Source organism: Fundulus heteroclitus, chromosome 4 (assembly GCF_011125445.2).
Source record: "Fundulus heteroclitus isolate FHET01 chromosome 4, MU-UCD_Fhet_4.1, whole genome shotgun sequence".
Lineage (NCBI taxonomy): Eukaryota > Metazoa > Chordata > Actinopteri > Cyprinodontiformes > Fundulidae > Fundulus > Fundulus heteroclitus.
This window is the reverse complement of record NC_046364.1, coordinates 24,509,214-24,530,725: the sequence shown is the minus strand read 5'-3', so window position 1 is coordinate 24,530,725 and position 21,512 is coordinate 24,509,214. Positions and strand designations below refer to the sequence as shown.

At 39.9% G+C, this 21,512-nt stretch overlaps 1 protein-coding gene across 1 annotated transcript in view; it reads right to left on the bottom strand.

Moving 5' to 3' along the window:
- Nucleotides 1-271: 271 nt before the first annotated feature.
- Nucleotides 272-21,512, bottom strand: part of mmp15b (matrix metallopeptidase 15b) — a 41,469-nt gene continuing 20,228 nt past the window's right edge. Inside the window, exons 2-10 of the mRNA XM_012861657.3 lie at nucleotides 19,871-20,019; nucleotides 19,463-19,585; nucleotides 19,003-19,310; nucleotides 15,684-15,845; nucleotides 14,859-15,055; nucleotides 11,458-11,596; nucleotides 6,378-6,528; nucleotides 6,030-6,148; nucleotides 272-4,396 (exon numbers count right to left, since the gene is read on the bottom strand). Coding sequence (XP_012717111.2) covers nucleotides 3,888-4,396; nucleotides 6,030-6,148; nucleotides 6,378-6,528; nucleotides 11,458-11,596; nucleotides 14,859-15,055; nucleotides 15,684-15,845; nucleotides 19,003-19,310; nucleotides 19,463-19,585; nucleotides 19,871-20,019 — 1,857 coding nt within the window. The 3' untranslated portion in view covers nucleotides 272-3,887. The remainder of the gene's footprint in view (nucleotides 4,397-6,029; nucleotides 6,149-6,377; nucleotides 6,529-11,457; nucleotides 11,597-14,858; nucleotides 15,056-15,683; nucleotides 15,846-19,002; nucleotides 19,311-19,462; nucleotides 19,586-19,870; nucleotides 20,020-21,512) is intronic.

Sequence of the window (21,512 nt, the reverse complement as noted above, 5' to 3'; positions counted from 1 at the left end):
TGTTTCAGCTCTAAGACAGTCAGACACTCCCCAGTCACATCTGAGCAACCTGACCCCAACCTGATCTCCCCCATGCTCTTCCTTAGATAAGCCTTTCCTCCTCTTCAGTCAAGCTTCACCTTACTCAGTTTGACCTTTTAGATGTAAACTCATGGTAAGAATAAGGAAAAATACCTTCCAGAGTACCTCTTCTCAAATGTTCACTACTACCAAACTGTAGTAAGTCTGTTATTCCTTGTAAAGCAATAGTACAAAGTATTACATAAAGAAGTTTTTTTTTACAATCTGCCCATTATAGATTGAAAATATTCAAATCATATTTAAACATCTATGTCAAGAACTGTGCAGAGAAAAAAAGAAAGAAAGCTAGTCCACACTTGGTGATCGTGGTTAATTTGTTCAATATCTCAAAGGACCCCCGCACGGCTGATGCAATGAGTGCTTAAGAAAGACTTCATCCTGTCTTTGTTCTTGCAAGATGAAAAAGGAGCAAGGAGTGTTTGGATACGAGGACTTAAAGATTTAAGTGAAAGGGCCCGGGGGTTAACGGCATTTTGTGCACACCTGCTGTTTTTGATGAAGAGGATTAGCCTGTGCTCACATGAGCCTGAGTGGTCCGAGCCCACCCTGGTGTGTCCAGATACCCCGCTGTTCTGACAGCAAGGCCGCAGGTCATCATTCTTGATTTGTGCTCAATAGGCAAGCTGTTTGAGAGCGCATGGGACATTAGCTGTACCCTGCCACGGTGTTAGGTTAACGTTTCTGCAGATAATGAATGTTGCCTCTCATGTACACGACAAAGAAAATTCCTCACTGCCGACAGAGAAGAGGCAGACTGAGGATCAGCCCGTACTGAAAAAGGAACAAGTTTTCCTTAAACAGTGTTTACTCTTTATGATACAGATGTTTTTAAACGGTTCCCTTATAAAGAAAGATTTATGGTCAAGTTAGCCCAGAAAAAGGTAAAGCAGCTATGCTTGTCTTAATAGAGCTTGCTGAAGTCTAAATCTTATCCTCAAAGTCATGATTACTAAACTATGAGAAGATTCTACCCAGTAAGGACATTTCTGATACGTTTGATAACTTCCCAAAGACTAAAGTCTATGCTTCTGCACAGAAACAAATCTAACCTGAATCAGAAGTAGAAAGGAACGGCTGTAATATAATTTGTTTATCTGTATTTTCTAAAAGAAATTCATTCCAGTGAATTTCAAGCCTAAAATATCATATAATACAGCAGTTCTGGTCTTAGTCACATGTCCATTACATGCCTTGTTTTAAAGATCTGTCACCAACCAACTTAGCCCCTACGGTAATCTGGGCTACAGAGGTTTGAGAAACTACCAGCTCAATGGAGCTTATTTTGATGCACTGTGGGGAACCAATGAAATGTGAAGATAAAACAAGCCAATAGACGTTAGCACACGGCAACTGGAAAAGCTACCTGGTTGTGTTTTGATAATGTTGTGAAGATGACATGTTTTCATAGCTATGATCATAAAAACTAAACCCCACCTAGTCGGAACCCAAGGGTGTTGAACTGTGCCTGAAGTGAGTTGGCTTTATGTGGAGACATTGCAGTGTCCTGTTAAACATAGGAGAGAGGACAACAGCTGGAAGTCTTCGTTTCCATGACAGTTTTGAAAAAAAAAAAAAAAAAAACCTGAACCATTAACAGCATGAATATATCAGTGTCTCTTAAATGAAGATAGATGAGAAGTGACCACTGCCATTAACGTAAATATTGCAGACAATTGCATGAATGAAGTTCAAAAGGGAGGCAGTGGTTATGGCATAAAGATTTGTCATTTTATAAACATAAGCTGACATATATTGACGGACGAGGTCTGGAGCTGAGACCAAAGAGGATCATTAGTTCAGTCTTTGACTGCTTTGCCAAACATTCTCACACACTGATATGGTGAGCTACTTAGCGTTGTCACTAAGTGCCAACTTTACAACTAAACAGATTAGAGCGCATGGAAAGCATGTATGTTTGGCTGGAAAAGGGATGTATTAGTGGCCTAGTCAAAGGAAAACATGGCTACCTTTCATTTAACAATTGCTAGTCAGTAGTTATATAAGTCAAGTTTGACTTTTATAACAAGTTGTACACCTCATTTATATGCTAAGCCTGCTTAGTCAATGGCTAATGCCAGCTGGTTATCAGTCTGTTATGTGTCCTCCAACGTGGCATCATATGAACCAACACTATAAGAAACTAATATAAAATGTGGTACTATTCCAACTATATCCAAGAGAGGGCATGTGTCCAAAAAGCTCAGATAATTCATTTGAAGAGGTTTTCTCTGTTTAGCTGATAATATATTGACCCATCATCTGGATCTTAGGGGCTGGGCACAGTTCAGATTAACCTCAACCTGATAGATGAAGATTCATGAATTAGGATGTGAACAGAGGAAGTGAAATAATGCTTTCTGCAACTGTCAATTGTTTGTCTGCTCCAATTCAATAAAGTATCTTAAAAAACAAGGTTAAAATTCTGAAAAATTCTGAGTTAAAACTCCACAAATCATTTTAGTCGCAATTATAATAGCCTTCTCAATATATCAAAGCTGTAAAAATGGATCTTATTAATTTACTGCTCAACATACTTAGACATGTATGATGTATGTTTGGCACTAAGTGTCCATGACTCATGTTATGTTGATATTACGTCTAATATTAGAGAACAATTACACTACTCTGGTTACTTTTCCTACAGTTATTTGAAAATGGTGAAAAACTTGGCTTGTTGCCTGCAGGGGGCGACAGTATTTACAGTAACACGGCATCAAAACTAAGGATAACATGCTTAAGCATGGCTAATACCAACAACTGTCCAAAACAAATCTAACTGTTCACCATTGCCTCTCAGCCATGACACTTTGAAGTCTAACGGAAACTACAGCCCCACAGTTGGTGTGGTTTCTAGAGAAGAGACAGTGGTTCATGGATGAATCACGCCACTTGTCAAGTCAACAGTCCAAAACCAGAGCTTCTGAAAATTCTTGCTTTGGAAAGCCTTTTTAAAAATCTGTTATTCAGCCCAAATAATTTTAAAGATCTAAGCACAAACGTGGCCAATTGTTTTCTTAAAAAAAAAAAAAAAATGTCCAGCTGTTTTTTTAAACAACCTTGGTGATCAGATGATCAGATATCAACTTTAGTGGAAAAAAAAAATTCCTAGAGACCAAACATGTAAGAAATCCAAGACTACAAGGAAAGACACCCAGCCTATAAGTGCCTTCAGGTTTTAACACAGAGGTCTGTGTAAAGCTTGAAGAGGGATTTAAATCTGAAACTGTGCTAACAATGTCCAGTTAAACCTATCAGCAAGTCTTTGTAAACGACACCATCTATTTCTGATAGTAGAATTGATCATCAGCTATGCTTAAAGCCTAGTGCCTTGTATACACATCTTTGCAAACCCTTTGTGAGATAATAGAAGGAGATGTAACCATATCCGCAAAGAGAAAGCCCCTGCTGAGATTAAGGAGGAAGGAGGAGGGCCTTACAGAGAACGCAAAGAATAGAAACAGCTTTCCTGGTTAAGAACTAATAATAACAACACGAAGTCTCACACAGAAGGAACCAAAACAAAACATTAAAAAATGTGCAAAGTTCTCACTTAAATAGTCTACAGTTAATGCATTGTAGAGCACCATGGGAGATGGGAGGTGGTTAAGGTGGTGAGTCAGTTTTTCTCTATATCTAAGACATAATTTATGTTTGCTTGTAGTTTCTATCAGTACTGGATCAGCATGGATCTACCGCCACATTTACTAAGAGCTGCTGGAACCACTGAGCACAGATGGATCACCAGAAAGAGGTCTGGGTTAGAGGAGGAGAGGTGTGTAAAGTCCAGCGCCTCCTCGAGCCACGGGTCAGACCCAGTCTTGAAGGGAGCGCTTGCAGTGCACCAGCAGCCGTGGCGTCCCTTTGCTCTGCAATGTGTTGATAATGGCGTAGATCAATCCCAGGATGCACATCACCAGGACCAGAGGGATGGTCACCATCAAAATGTTCATGGTTCGTTCCTCACTGTCGTCCACTTTCAGCACCACGTCTACTTCGTTGGTGTCTTCTTCCCGACCCTCAATGTAATCTTCATCCTTGTCCTTGTCTGAGCCTTTGCCCTTGTCAGCGTCTGAGCCTTCGCGGTCTGTTCCATCCCGTCCTTTGCCCTTGTCAGCATCACGTCCTGCGTCTGGGTTGAACGGTGGACGGTTCAGGTCTGGGTATTTGCGCCCAGAGTCTGTGTCCCGGTCAGGGTCCAGGTCAACACTACAGCCCATGAAGTCTCTCAGGATGGACTTGGGAAAGCCTGGCTCGCTCTTCATACGTTGGTTATCAAACTTCCAGTACTTGGAGCCCTTATAGAAGAAGGTGTATGCTGAAACACGCACAGACAACAGAATGTGTCACCATTTGAGCTGTCAAACGATCACATTTTTAATTGCGATTAATTGCATAATTTCAACAGTCAACTGGAGATTAATCGCAAATTAATTGCATATTTGATCTTTTTATATCTGAAAGTGTAAAAGCCTATTTGGGCATTTTAATATGCAATTTTGCAATAAATTACACTAGTAAAAACATGCTTTTAAAAAAACTATTTTTACTTTTTATTTTTCAAGCACTTTTCAGAATTGGAATGATAACATCCTGGTGCCATATAATAATAAACTCTGGCCAATAATGGGCTGAATCACAAATCATAATGCCCTGATACACAATGTGTAAACAAATGTTTACATAAATAAATATTTCATGCCAAAATATTGTTTTGCCTCCTAAACAAAGATAGAAATTGTATTAAGCATTTACATATAAATCAATACCGTTTACATTTAAATAAAGTCACAAGTTTTATTGTTAATTTTTTTCACTCTTTCACACGCACATATAATCCTGAGCTTTCACACCAGCCTTGTATATTTTTGCATGCTGTTTATATCCACATTCATGCACAGTTTTTTTTTTTTTTAAAGCCTGGAAAAAGATTTTAAATTTCCAGGTCATTCCAGAGTCTTACACTTTGCTTGCAACAGGGCAGGAGCTTAATACCCCTGAAAGAGACTGTTTAGCACAGCTTCATGTGCTGAGACTGTAACTCCAGGGTACTTCATTTGGCAATGTGATTCAGCCTTAGTTTGTCAAATACAGAGACAACAATTTAATAAGCATTACAGTATGGTTTATGGGTTGTGATTCTGCAATGTTATCAGGGTGAAGAAAATCATCTTCAGAACCCATCTATGCTCAAAATGGTGATCTATTTCAGCAGTTATCATCGGTCTTTGCAACTGTAAACTGCAGAAAATATGGGTAACATTGCTCCCTCTGCCTTTACTACCGTTGGCTCCTATGTCATTCTAGAGGAGGATGCGCTGCAGCGCGAATTGAGGCGGAGGGATATTTCAGCTGGTTATACTCAAGTGTCTGTAGTGCAAGTGGGTCTCTTTATAATTCCTGTTTATCGTCACTTATTTTAGAGCCCAAATAAGCGACTTTACTTTCAGAAACAAGCCCAAAAAACCGCAACCCACGACTCATGAAATTTACAAGCGACTTTAGACAAAAGAAGCTCAAAGTCGCATAAAATTTTACCAGTCTCTAGCATTCTTGGAACTACGGAAAGAACTGAGGGTAAAGAAAAAACACAGTCCGGAAAGTGCTGCGGGGAAAAGAACCTAAGGGAACGGTGTGTGTGTTTTGACGCACGATTAACGCCTGCTAAAATTTTTTCGCCGTTATGGTCTAATAATGTTAATGCGTTAATAACGCATTAAAACTGACAGCCCTAGTCACCATAAAAAACATGACAAAATGCATTAATCTTTTTCACTTTTAGCACACACACAAGGCATATCAGCTCAAGTTCACTTTGTGACACACTCATTCCGGATCTCTTTTGAATACTTGATCACACCTTGATTCTTTGTTTCAGGCATGTGTCTATCGACCAAAAAGCACTTCCACACACACACACACACTCAGCAAAATCCTCAGTCTCAGCTCACCCCCATCATCACTCAGGAAGGCCCCCTTAGGAGAAGAGGGCACTGAAGAATCCCAAACATCGATTGACTTTGGGTAGCCCCTGTCCGCAGACCGTGACGTCTCATCAAAGCGCCAGTACCTAAACACAGCAGCAGAAAGAAGGTTTTTACACAAAGACAGACTAGGCCTAGATACTGCCAGCATGTTACAATTATAACAGCAAACAGTACACTTGCCAGTATCAGCTGATATACAATTAGCATAAAACTGCAAATGTTGGCACTATGAGTTGGATATATCATATCTGCACCAAGGATGGGGATGTATTTTCTAAAAATGCAGCTCTGACAAACTGAAACCTTGCTTACCTGTCTCCTTGAAAGAAGTAAGTATAGCCAGACGGTTCCCACCATATAGCGGTATCTATCCGGTCATAGGGAATATCTCGGCCATAATCAACCAGCTCTTGAGGGTAGCCTGGTTCCAGGTTTGCCTCCCTAAAGAGCCAAAATCTGTTTGCTGATGAAGACAAGATGAGAAAAGACAAGAAATCTGGTTAGTTTTTTCACTACCAAAATAACCTAGTGTACATGGACAATGGTAAAAGACACACAGCCACACTGTGTTCTGACGGATGCAAATAGTTACTTTGACATGTAAGGCAAGCTCAAGAGCAGATGCAAGCGTTTACTTTCAGAGAGATCCAAAAATACATGTTGGCATGCATTTCAACTGCTTGTAATCCAAGACAAGGATGACCAGAGAAACCATGCCTTTATGCATGCTGTACATAATTAAAATGTGTGATCTGTTGGTAAAGCAATCATAAAACACAGCATCATTGACTAGGAACCTTGGGTTTGGCTTGTAAATATACTTTAGGAGCAGCTGGTGTTCTGTCATACTAAAGCTGATTTCTGGCTGAAAGAATGATTTTACAATTTTAACAAGGTCAGGTTGTAAGGCGGAGGTACAGTACTTTGTTCCAGTATTACGTGTCTTTTTGGGCTAACCTGTCTCTAGCAAATCTGGAATCAGAAGTTTCCATTGACTGTTTGGTACTTAAATATTACTATATATATTTGATTTAGCAATTTATCCAAACTAAAAGGGTACTGAAAGCCTTAACCCATAAGACACCAAGATCAGAGCTCTATTCTGCATCTCCAAACTAATTTGAATCTACTTCTAACAGCAGGATTAGAAATGTGGTCATGAGACTCCGCAGAGTAAAATCTGATGGCAAGAAGTTGCTTAGAGCTATTTTGGTTTGAACAGGGGTCAAAATCTGTCATAATCTGAACGGGTTAACTGGTTTCTGCACATGGGTATGATGTGGAAAAAAAGCAGTAAAAAGAAAGCAGTAAAATTGCAGTGCATGGCTATAAAAAGGGCGAGGGGTACAAAGTGGGTACATTTGCTGCAAATACATGGGGGAATTAAATGGTTCAGTTTTGTTTCCCAGCAAGAATAAAATGAAGCGTCCTGCAATCCATAATGGTGGAAAACAATAACAGAGATTAACATTGGCAGTTGACATTATTGACGATGAATTTTAATGCTGATTGACGTCCTAATGTTCTAAAATCCAGCAAAATGTCTGCTCCTCAAGTCACCACAAGACATAGGGCAGTAATTGGCATTTACATCATCCTTGGCACATTTCACATAAACGCAAGCATATGAGGAAAAATGACTGCAGTGGCTGCAAAGTACGGTAAGACTGACTGATCTGATGGGCTCATTTTTAGGAACAGACATCTCCTCTTTGTATTGAGCCATGAGGTCTGACAATCTACCCACCTCCTTTTTCCCTTGTCTGGCCCTGCCTTCACTAATGGCTCGTAGCCAAGTGTCACGCTGAGAGGCTTGCCAATGACATCATTCTCCTCATTATCAACAGCTGCCCCGAAGCCGGCAGCTCTTCAGAGGGAAGCAGAACTAAAGGCTGATTTCTTCCTTTTTCATTCAACAACTTCCACTGAGAGTCATAAAACGCTATCTACTCTCTGAGACTGACAGTATAAAATAACAGGCAGTGCTGAGAAAGATTTATACCCTGCATGTAGAATACATTATGTACTGCAGCTTTCTTAGAAGTGGAGCGAGAATGAGTAAAGGTAGACAGAGCTCCAGAGTTTGTTTTATATATGGTGGTCTAAAATGACCAGAAAGAAATATAACTGTTTAAATTGGAAGGTTCATAGACATTTCAAAGGAGGAATAAATATATGTGTAGTTTATACCATACCCTAAATGCAAATTAAATATATTGTATTTACTGGCTATAGCTTTAAGGTCCATATTAGGGTTTCTCCAACTGCAGTCTGCGAGACCCACTGTCCTGCAACTTTAGACGCATTCCTGTTCCCAACAAACCTGAATCAAATAAACAGGTATTTATCATGGTTCTGACACACTTAACATACTGAATAAATAATTCAGTCATTTGATTACGGTGGGTTAAAGAGGGATGTACCCAAAAGTTGCAGGATAGTAGGTCTTGAGGACTGGAACTGGTGATGAGGTCTGCATCTTTAAGCTACTTTTAGTGTATTGTTTAACATGTTTCTATGGCACCACAGAGTATGTGAAAAAAATAAATAAAAATACTTTTCAACTCCTTTTTAACATAAATAGTGACTAAGCCAATCACAGAGCAGCAACTAAATATATTTAGGCATCCAGATGTGGTAAAGTCAGATTTAAAATGTTTGGATTAAAGTAAAGTTTACTTCATTAGAGATCCACTGATCAGCTGATTCTAGTCTCAGTTTTTCTTTAAGGTCTAACTTGCTGATTCCAGTTTTGTCTAATTAGCCTGTTAGTCTAAAATTCATATCATATTTTAATCAGATTTAGTAATTTATATATGAAATAGTTTTGTCATGTTTTAGTTGACAAAAACTCAAAAATGTTTTTAGTCTAGTTTCTGTCAAAAAAACTGTATTCTCTATCCCCGAAGTATACCATCTGTAAAGGTCCACAGGTGAAAACAAAACATACACATTCACACACGCATATACACATATAGGTATAGGTATACACGTACACATATTTCCCTATATGTTATTATTATTATTATTTGTTATGTTTATCATTATTTCATTTTAAGCAAATATTATCATGCTAATAATATAAAATGGCCTTAACTACCAAACGGGGAAAAGATAAATATTTTGATAGCTTGTCATTGAATGACAAGCTATCACCCACCATGTCATTCTTATCTTGATTAGATTATCATTCTAATCTTTCTGTACTGTTGCATCACTCAAACATTGGTAAATATGACAATGCATTACACTTGCTGCCCGGCCAAAACTCTGTGCATTTTCTACACATAACAGTAACACAGATAAGTTTATGAGCTGACGTTAGCTTAAGTAAGCTACCGTTAGCATGAAGTTAGCAGCCCATTTACACCAAGAATTATACGGAAATCATTTAAGGTAAATTTGTGGGGGTTTTTGTACTTCTATTAGGGTCTCTACTAATTCTAGAAATAGTTCAAGCGCTGACATCCAGCTGTTTTTTGGCAATAAGTAAATGTTTTGTTGGTGTGTGAAAAATTAGCCGAGTTAAAAAAAGAAAATAGAAAGAAATATTGTTATATCACAATCAGTGGACACTGCCACTCACCTAGCAGATATCTACACAGAAAAAACATTTTATAAAACCACTGTTAGATAGATGTAGTTGAGAAGATATAACAGGGCAGTCTACAGACACTTAATATGTAGCATGATGCTAATTTGCATTAAAAATTCCTTAGAGATGCTAGCGCTATTAGCAACTCTTCCACTTTAAAACAACCAAAATGCTTCCTAGTATCTTACACAAACCAACACCTGATAAAATAAAACTCACAAATAGACGTTTCTAGGCAGTCGAGAAGATATAACACGATAGTTTTACACACAAAATAGTTTTCATCGTAGCCCTGGAGAAAGTTCTGTAAGGTAGCCCCATAGGAATAGGCTACTTAACAGTCAGAAACTGTTGCTATATCTTTGCTGGTTGTGCAGGAGGCTTCACTTCTTCAGCTTCTGGGTATGATTCAGGATCAAAGATGTACTGTGGCACCATTGTGCATCTGTTTGCAGCCATTTTCACATGTATAAAGTGCAAGTGTAAACATTGAGTGTGTGTATGTGTGTGTGTGTGTGGGGGGGGGGGGCAAGGGTGGGTGGGGTAGGGGGGGGGGGACCAGGTACAGCTTATTTGCATAAAAGTGACAGAGCCCTAAAAATATCTCATTCTGAAAGGAGCTCAGAACAGGTGAAACTGGGCAAGTGAAATTTCAATATCTGAGAATTATTTTGTGCAAAAAAATTTAATGGACATGTTTTGTATAGTCCATAGGCTCATCATAAATATTCAAAAAGAAGCATAATAGGTCGCCATTAAACTTCTACATTTTTGTGTATCATGTCTTAGAAGGACTAGTAACTTACCTTTGAAAGAATATCAGGATGGTAAGCCTTCAGGTGCTGCTGAAGAGGGTCCATCTAGTTTGTGGCCACATTTACTGCCATCTCTCTCTACAATACGTTTGATTTTTCTTTTAGATGAATCATATTTAAAATATTTCCATAGATCCTTTGGTAATTTCTGACCACCAAGTTCATTTGTAGAACATGCCTCGACTGTCATGGTCCCTCACTGAATTAATAAACTCAGGCTGGGGGTGTGTGGCCAAACAGGGATAGGATGGAGCAGTATTGTTGCTACTGACTGACTGTTTACATGCACAATAGGCGGAAATGCCAAGCAATTTGAACGCCTGACAAACCACCCACTAACATTTTCGTCAAGTCTCGTCAATGAAAATTCACACACCTCTCCTCACGTTTAAGTCATCAATGAGCCATGTTTATCTCGTCATCGACTGGTTATCGTCACAAAAAAGGGGAGTCAACAAAATTATTTTGTCATCATCATTGTTGACGAAATCAACAGTGTTTTGAACCCAACAAAACAAAAAGGAATTACAAGATTATTCCCATTCATGCAGCAAAGCATAGGTATAACTTAATAAACTCCCCAACGTTCATCAAAGAACATGATGTTGATTGTAGAATGAAAATGGTGAGAGTTTCTAGTTTTAATTACATTTTTAAATGGGGAAATGTTTTTTTGGGTTGTTTTTTTTGGAATTTTTCAGTATTTCACCTTCTGATCACCACCCAGAGCCAATCAGGGAAAATTGCCTATCTTTATCTCTGACCATTTAATGACTGTAGCTTTACTTTTCATTATATTGGAATGCATTATTCAAGTCAATCGCTGGTTCTTCCTTGTTATCTCATGCACAAGAATAAATTATGCATGATAAGAATGCCATAATAGCTGCAGTAAAGTATCTGAATAAATAAGGTAGTTGCTTTATTACATGAGAGCCCTGAGCACCATGCTTCAGTGTGTTTGCCCAAACGTTCTGCTTACCTTTAAAGAAGACGAACCTGCCGTCATGTCTCTCGTAAGCAGCATCAATGTCCCCAGGCAGACCCCTCCAGAAGTGTCCAATGGGCATGGGATAGTTATCGAGGACCCTGTTCCTGCGCACCCTCCAAAACCACCGACCCTGCAGGGTTCAACGTTAGGAAAAGAGGTCACGTTTAAATACGTTCTGTCTTTATTCTGTATTTTTTTTTTGTTTTTTTTATTTACTCTCTTATATTCCTGAGTCTGTTGCATGCCCTTAAAGTACATCAGTTGCAAAGTACAGTGCAACCAGAGATGACAAATCTAATTTTTTTTTGCGTTGGCTGGGTATAACTGCACGCAAACCAAGAATTATGTTTTCTTTTTCACTGGTCAACAAGCTCTTATACCCCTGAGGTCACACAGGACTGTATTAAAACTCTGTGGTTATTAGGCCAATTACACAGAGCGCTAAAGGATAACAAGCTCAGAACGGACAATAAAACAGCAACAGCAGAACGTTGACAGGCTAATAACAGTTTGATGGCTTCATCACAGCTCATTACTCCACTCTTTGCTCATCAGACTGCTACAACATTAGTTTTCATAACGTAATCATTTTTACTGTCAGGTTAACAGCACATAACAATGGAAATCACCAGTAGCCCATTCTATCCAGTATCATGGTAGTACTTTGGCTTATGAGCATTAAGGTCTATGATAAACAGTACTAATTTGAGCAGACCAACTTTCACCAGAAGGCCGTCTGCTCATTTATAAGTGGTGAGTCAGTGGGAGCCCCTCTTGATCTGGATAATGTAACAGTAAAACACTCGCTGTTTCTTCTCTCTGGCAAGTACACCGTGTTTTGTCCTTCACGGAGGACACACAGGCAGACAGCATGGCGGGGCTCTGCTCGAGAGATGGAGAGAAAGTCCAGGAGCAAACCATGACTGGAAGTGCTTCAGTTTGTGTGGTCGAACAGACTCTCAGAACTCAACTGACCATATTAGTCCTCACTAAAATGGATCACTGTCCTCATTATATGGCTTAAATAGTTTTACCGTCTGTCAGTCAGCTGCTGGACAGCTGACTGACAGACGGTTCCTACTCTTTTCCATCTCTCGTATATTCAAATGTTTGTTAAATATTTTTATTTATGATGTGAAAAGTGAAGTAGCACCACAAGTCACTTTTATTATTAACGTCTATAAACTACAGTCAGCGAGCTACAAGCTGCATTCATTAAGCTGCTGATAGTAGACCGGCTACCCGAGCAGACAACCAAACTAAACAAAACTTTGCATGTGTGTATTCTGTTTTTTCAAGCTATGTATCAAAATCTAAATGTACAACAAATAAATAAAAATTTATTTGTTGTATCATAACTGTAATAATCAAATTGAGATATTATTTTCACAGCGGTAGCAATTACCTTTCCTTTTGGCTTAAAAATAAGCGAATGGAGCAAAAAAAATTTTTTCTGCAACTACCCATGTTAAAAAAAGTAACACAATGAGAATCTCATACTGGCTCACATTCAGGGCCTGGCTTTCAAAGACTCAAATAATAACAGCTACATTGGGTTGACAGAAAGAAAACTGTGAGCACAAAAAATGGCCTTGTTGCACCTGATCATCAAAGACTACGTCCCTAGTGGATAACAAGTTCAAAGGCTTGGTCTACTGCTGGCAGTTTGGGAGCTGCTGCCAAAGAAAGAGGAAGCTCAAATGCTTCACATTATCACTCCAGACATCCGTACACACAGAACCATTTTTAATGATTGGAGAATTTCTGCTGTTGATTGTTGTCTTAGAAGCAATAATTATTATTTCTTGAAAATAAAGAATTTTTTTTTATTTTTTCACAGGAAAGAAAAGCTAAATCCTAATAAACCAAGTATTATCAATTGGCAGCAGTTCAAAATATTTAGATAAATGTAGAGTACGTGGTTAGAAATGATATGCCTATGTATTCACATAACAATAGTGTGAAAATACTGTTTTGGTCAAACTTTATCTGTTTGCCAAGTATTGATTAAAAAATTGTGTACATGACATTCAACAATTTGAGAAAATAAATTAATACAAACCCATAAAAATATATATCAGGGATTAGGCACAAAGAAACAAAGTGATGTCAAATGCTAAGAAAAATAAAAACTGACTGCATCTGTAATTAATTCATTATGACAATTCAAAAGAATTGAAAGTAATACTTGTTTGAATTTTGCACATCTGATAAGACATATGTACAATATGATAAGAAGAAGCAGGAACATTTTTTATTTTATTAGTTCATCTGACACAAATTAATGTGCATCAGATAAGCTCCGAGACTGGATGAAATCCAGGGAACAGGAGTTAACTGCCAGAGTTGAAACCCTGAAGCACAGATCTAACTCTCTGACCATATGCAGCACATGTCCAGGCAACCAGATGTCAGGTCCTGCGTATGCTGCTCTGCGTCAAACACACCTCCTCTCTCAGATAAGAGATAGTCAGAGACTAATCTGTGTGGTGAGAGGAACAGGGACCTGCTCTGGAGCAGACCTATACAAATCTCCATTTCTTATGCAACTCCCATCAAGGTCCTACTCATAATTCTTTCATAGCTTTATTTTTTTAGACATTTGGATTTCATTGGTTTCCTGGGATCCAGCTGAAGGTGTGTACGACAGTTCAACGCCGTTAGATATGTTGAGCCACTGTTACTGCAACACTGGACACCTCCTCTGATCTCTGCCTCTGAAACACATCATTACTCATGTTGTGCTGCTGCACTCAGACTATCACCAAATAAGTCCTGCACACATGAAAACACACCTAAGTGTTGCTGAATTTTCAGTAAACTCAGCCCTGAAACAAATCCCACAGACGTCTTGCGTCACTGGCCAGTAAATATTCCATCCCTGCTTACTGAAACCACAGCTGATACATAATGGTTAACAACCACAGGACTGGATTGTGTGGTATAAAAAGTGCTTTGTGAGAAATAATAAAACCTAGCTGGAAGCAAAAGTAGTTAACAGCAAAATGATCGGGGATATGTCAGCCAAGACAAAGCTAGGAGCTGAGCTAACAGCTTACTGATGCCTGGTAATAGCTTTGTATGGGTCAAGAGGCTCCTAAAGCAAACACCTGAACACCCCCCAACCCTTTTAACAGGCCTGTATCTCATAAAAGAGCACGGCCCCTGTTGGTTTACAATCCACAAAGCCCTGATTCAAAACAGACCAGGTCCTGGTCAAGCACACGCCCTTTCTCTTCCACTGAATCTCAAGAGATGACTAAGATATGCAGAGGACTGGATCTCCAGGCAGTGATTTCTATGAAGAATGGAACTTCAAGAGGGCACATCTGTCCTGTCTGATGTTGGGGCTGAACTTTCTGAAGCTTTCCTGGCTTCACCAAAGCATTTACCTTAAAAACAAACATCTCTCCACGCAGCATGGCAACAGTGTCGAAGTTCCCCTCACAGATATTGGGCCCATAGTGATCGGGTCTTTCGGTGGTCCTGGGGCGGTCAGGTTGTCGAGGAGGCGTCTGAGGCGGTCTGGGCTCCGGGCGACGAGCTGGCACGGTAGGCAGAGCCTGAGTGGGAGCGCTGTCTGGGTGACCTTTAGAGAGTCACAATGTCGGTTCGGTTTAATGGACATGCTAAACTGGGCACAATGATGAACATAAACAGACTGATAAACAATATGTAATTTCGTTTTATTCTATATAAATTTAACATGGCGAAATTGATAAAACCCAAAAATGTAACTGCATTTCCATAAACCTGACATTGCATGTAAATTACTCTTGGATAAAAGGGTTCAATTTTGGATTCATTTTTCTGTATATTTTGGGGTAAAAATGACAAAAGCTAAAAAAAATAAAATAAAATAAATCTAAAAATCTAAACATAACAAATGTAAAGGTGTTAAAAAAAAATCTAAAAGCATTTATGCTTGTATATACTATGGCCTTAAAGCATTGCCACTAATACAGAACCCTTGATACTTATATTCCCCGATGTTGTTCACAGTGTGACAAAATGCAACCACATTCTTTTAAAAATCTGAAAAATGTATTTGTTTCTACCCGCCCGTGACTTAACATTAACAGGAATCTGTAAATCCTTATTTACAATGTGTTTGGAAATAGTTTTAAATGTAGAAATGTGTTGCACTCTGAAAGGTTTCAGCGAACTAGGACCAGATGATGACATAATATTTTATATGTTGTTTTCCAGTCTATTACCGTAGATCTGTTGAATGCCTTGTCGATCATCGTCCGGCAGCTGAAAGTTCTCAGTCTCCATCCACTGATAGAAGGGAGCCATGATGGCCAGGGGGTTACTGGAGTGCTCTAAACCCAGGGCGTGTCCTAGCTCATGGACTGCCACCAGGAAGAGGTCATTACCTGGATGGATACAGAACAAGTTAGAGGACATACTGACGCTGTAATTATACCCTAATCACTAAGCAGAGAATGTCTAAAGTAGGCCTAAAAAAGGACTCTATGGGATTGCTTTACCTCTGCAGCTTTTAAGACGAAAAGAGAAAAGTCAGCATATTTCTGTGAGGAACACAAGTCATGTTTAAGAGCTACTGCTCCCTTTTTTCTCCTTTTTTATGATTGAAACCAAACCTCCTCTCAGTGACAAACAGAGCCGTGCTAATGACAGCTGATATGAATCTGCACACATTCCTGTCACTTTGAACAGGTCAAAGAAATAATTGCCCCCATCGCAGCAGTGAACCCAAAAACAATGGTGCCCCATGCATTATACTTCATCTCAGCACAACAAGACATCACACAGAGGCTTTGTTTGAAACGATAAACAACAGGTTTATCTCCTCCAACATGTTCCTGTAGGTTCATATCTGAAGGGAAGCCAAAACAGTGGCGGGTATTTCCCCTCACTCAATATCGCTTTGTTTTTCGCCCGAAGCCACGGACCTGAATGAACTTTGAACTCGCCAAGTATTATGTCTGACCTATAACGAGCTGAGCTGATTGGTGCAGATTTGTGCCAGTGACATCACGCATTACAGAAAAATGATGGTCATTTCACCACTATACATGCACAAGAGAAGGAAACACTGTGTGCTTGTCTATCTGTTCATTTCCTCTTAGAAACACTCACAAGACTACAGAGTCCGTCCTTCCCCCACCTTGTGTGCTTTCCGAGTCACATGCATGTCCCCATGGAATGCTAGTATACAGCAAACACTTCAGGGAGGAAAACAGGAACGGACAAGATAGAGTGCAAGAGATAGCTGGGGATAAATGAAGAGAGAGTGAGCTCTGAGAAGAGATAAAGAGGCCTTTGTGAGGTAACTGTGACGTCCCTTCAGCTGGATGGAGAAAGCAGGAGGAATCTTCAAGTCTCGGTACAGATAGACGTTAAGCCAATGAAGCTACAGCTGCCTAGGTTCAGTATTATGCAAGTTCACTCGTTCCTTGTTAAGAAACGAGTGAACTTGTACAGTGTCGTTGAGTGTTTAGCACGGCACTTGACATAAAATGTATTATTATTATTATAAGTTTTGCTTTTATGCAGGTAATTAGCTCACATTAGTTTTATTTAAATTAACAGCCTCTTCTATGTATTGCATGATTGACGTTTTTATCAACAAATGAAAGACAAGTTTGATCACCCCTTAGCATTGTTGTTCACTGACAATGAGATGAAGGAAAGGACGACAATGCAAACCTTCTAATGAGATGATTTTTTTTTCACTTTTTTATCAGTTGTCTTTATTAACTCTTAATGAATAGAGAGGGGTCTGACTAAAAGCCATTTGTGAGGTAACTAAGGCAACCAATTTAGCTGGAAATGGGGAAAGACTTGACTAACATGGTTATAAGTGAAGCAAATGAAGCCATTGCTGAACCTGGGTGTGGATCATTTCATCACTGATGTTTTATTTTTACCCCCTGTTGAGTTGTCTGCCCTTAAACTCCATCTTGTTGCTCTTTTTGTCAGCAATGGGGACTACTAAAGTTCAAAAGTCTATAGCAGCACCTTCGACAACCAAAACCCAATTTCCAAGCTTTCTGTTCTTTCTCCCCAGATCTTTTCTGCTGTAAAAAAAGGAACGATTTTCCACCCACATCCAACAGTCTGTGTAATGTGTGCTTGAGATTTATTTGATGAAAAGGGAGGTTTGTTTTGCCTAAACCAGGAGGGCTGATCATTCACACGGTGCATCACAAGGTTTACACCTCCAATCCTTGCTTTAATAACACCGTTATTCACTTTTCATAACGAGCTGGGAGCTCAGTTTGCAAGAAGGACACTTTAACAGGAAGACCCTGATGTCTTCCCTCTGCAGGCTGAAAGCTTTGAACTTGTTTAAAACAAGCCAATACAGTACAGTGCTAACAGGAAAAAATCACATTCAAAACAACGATGCTTCACATCACAATTAGGTATATTGCAACACCACTTGGTCAATATTAGCTAAATTACTGCAGGACCTGACTGCTCCGAAACCCAAAAGAAAAAATTCACAGTAAAACTGTCACAGTTGGGTACTGGATCTAAATTAGCTCTGAAGGCTTGACCCTTCTGAACTGAAAGAATGACAAGAAGTTTAAAAAAAACTCTACGTTTCATCAATGACCATCCTGGAAGGCAGCAACCATTTCATAATTAAATGGAGACTGTTTGTGTGTGGAAGGCAGAGAGTAATTTGGTTGTACTTTGCTTTAAAGCTGTTTAAGTAGCGTGGCCCAACAAGGGGACCGGTCTACAGATCCCCCCGAGTGGAACACTCTCCCACTTACTGTGGCATTCCACCATCCCTGTGATCTGCCCCGAAACACATCCCACACAGATACAGGCACACACAACCCTTAGCTGTGTGTGTCTGCAATGTAAATGCGGAAAGCCAGATAAGAGGCTGACTGTTGCAGAAAACGTACTGCTTTGCACACACAGGTTAATGTAAAACACAGAAAACAGGTCAAAATACAAGTCTCTAAACACCGAGCTTTGTATGAGACTAGGTTTGGCTTCTGTGTCAGGAAATGTAATTAGATTTAGGGATCGTGTCAAGGAAAGTGTGAAAGCTTAGGGTGAAGCACAAGTGGATGAGGTAAGGGTTAGGCTTTGAATTAAGTCCTTCAAAGAGCTAAAGAATCTGGATTTTGTGTGTGTGTGTGTGTGTGTGTGTGTGTGTGTGTGTGTGTGTGTGTGTGTGTGTGTGTGTGTGTGTGTGTGTGTGTGTGTGTGTGTGTGTGTGTCTTGTGAAGCTTGTTGAGATCACAACCCACTGAACTAGTTGTTCAGTACCAAGGATTTCTACTAAAATTAATTGGCGATACAATTAAGATACCGAGCAGCTGAGTCACAGTGAGTCATTTCAAGTTCAAAGACAGGCTGTCTATCGCATAATGTGGCTCTCTGAACCATCTTTTCTAAGTGGGGTGTAAATCAGTCTGTTACAGCAGTTTGAAATGTATCAACACTTAGAAAGTAACTTCTAAACTCTTCCAATCATTTAGCTATCCTCAGGTTTATGTTAAGGAAGCATTACAGATTAAATCCCCAAAGTCCATGATTTCTTACCTTGCACGTTGTGATTCTCTATGGTCCAAGGCTCATCAGCATCAAAATGTGTGTCCCCACCCATCCCAGGTCCAGGGAAGTAGGCGTGAGCCAGGAAGCCCCCCTCCCCATCAAACGGAGAGCTGTCTCCGTGAAAACCCGAGGCGAAGAAGATCATGATGTCGGGCTCCTTACGCCGTCCATATTTGATTTCCTGGTAGGGGATTTCATCAAAGGTCAGTGGGGTGACTGCCTGCCAGACCTTAAAGGCCCGTCGAATGGCCTCATATGAGTTATACTCTCCAATTTTGGGAGTGTAGTTCTGAATGCTGAAGGGTCACAAAGAGGTAGAAAGAATGATTTAGTCAGTGAGGAATTCAAGGAATTCTGGACACAAAAGTTAACATTTGCATAACTGGCCATTTAACTCTGACAAAGAGATTGTCTTAAAGTACTATGCCTCTTTCTCCCTTCCTTTTACCTGTACGTGAGATGGCTCTTGCTCCATTTATGTCCAGTGAGCGCATAACGCTTCCGACGCACGTTGGTTTTGATCTGCCTTCCAAACTTGTCAGGCACGCCACAACGGGGTCTCTTCATGGCACTGAATGGGTTCAAAGAGATCAGAAACAGGAAGGAGAGCTTTTCAAATATGGAGCACTCAAGTGAGAAGATGAAAGGGAGTATGATGTCATAAGCCCTGATATGTGTTTTTAAAGTCCCCACCTTTGTAGTTGTACTTTGTATACTTCTGACATACAGACGAGTCGACCCTTGCTTAGCCAAACTTTTGAACCAAATGGATGGACTGTGTTTAGCCCCTATGTTTTAATTGATGAGTAAGTAAGTGTCAGGAAGTGTGGAGTTTCCAGTGCTTAGACCCGCTGACCTGATGGTTTGAGCATCCATCTGACCAGTCACCTCCAGATTATAGAAGCGCTGCATGTCACTGATGGCGCTGGACAGGATCTGAGCTGATCGCATTGTGGACATCTGTCGGCTGGCCTGGGGCAGGTACCCGTACATCCTCAGCCATGACTAGACATAAAGACAGGAAATTCAAAATGTTAAATAGTATCGGATCCTTTCATTTAATCCAGCCCCATTTTACTCTGCCAGTTTTACAAATTGAAGGGATCACAGTAAACCTTTCACTCAGGATTGTCTGCTCCATATGCAATGCCTTGCAAAAATGTCCACACCCTTTGAATTTTTACACTTATTGAAACTACAAGCCTCAATGTAGTTTCTTGGAATTTTAGCACAAAGTAACACCTCAATGTCAGCAAGAAGGAAAGTGATACTGATCAAGCTGTTTGATAAATAAAAATCTAAAAGGTTTGGCCAAGGTTTATATTTACCCACTTTTACTAAGATATCCCTACAAAAAGCCATAAAATACAGCCAGAGCAACAATAAACGGTTTTAGATCAAAACATAATGTGGTGGAATGGTCCAATCAAAGTCCAGATCTAAATCCAACAGATAACTGAAGCTAAACTTCAAAGTTGTTGATTACAGAGCCTCTCTTTTTAACCTGACTGGGCTTGAGGTATTTTGCAAAGAAACATTGACGCATTTTTCTGTGCACAAATATGATTCAGAAATACCAGAGGGATTTGTGCAGTTGTTAATGCAGCAGAGGACTCTGAAATGTGTTGACTTGGAGTTGAACGCAAATGCAAACTAATGCAAATGCTGATATTTATTGGTAAAAACAGATTGACATTCAATCTCGACTATAAAGTAGAGAACACAGAGAGGCCCCCTGCTTCCTGTCTGTATCTGTGGGAATAAGGGAATGGGTGGGGGTGTTGTTACCGACAGACATGAGGGAGAAGCCACGATATCTGACCCCAATCACAGATGACGCAAAGTCCACCCCACCTGTTTTGTAGAAAGCCAGTAAGGCAGGGTTATGCACTTACTCTCACGCAGAACGCGCAAAACACATTGGATAGCTGGGAGGGTAGATACTATTACACATGGGAACACACCCATGGTGAAAAAAGAAGCTAAGCCTCCCTGTGCAGGCCTCGAAATTACGCCCATCTTTCACAAGACAAAACTGTGATGAAGGTCTGTATTTATTTACTCACTCCTTTCAAGTCATGAAACTAACTCAGCCCATTCAGAACAGGTGCCTTGATCACGTATCTCGGCTGCCCTATTAAACTGGTGAGGGTGAACCCGCTCAAGACCAGAAACTCACTCAGTGTATAAGACGAACCTAAGCTTCCAGGGAAAGCCCCCCTGTGATTTAATTTTCCCTTTCCCCCCTCTTCAGTTCCTGCAGTCTGTGTTGAAATCTAATATGCTCTGTGTTATGAAAAGGTCAAAGGGTAAGGTATGCAGTGGACAGGAAGTGGTATTACCAACTCATTCCCCAGGGATCAAATTACAAATATCTGTCAAGCCAGTGACATCAAACCACAGCTTCACAACCCCTTCACTGCATTTGCTTTTACATCACAGCAAAGCTATACTTTGCTTGCGTGTGTCCTCCTTCCATTACACAAATCTTTGCACTG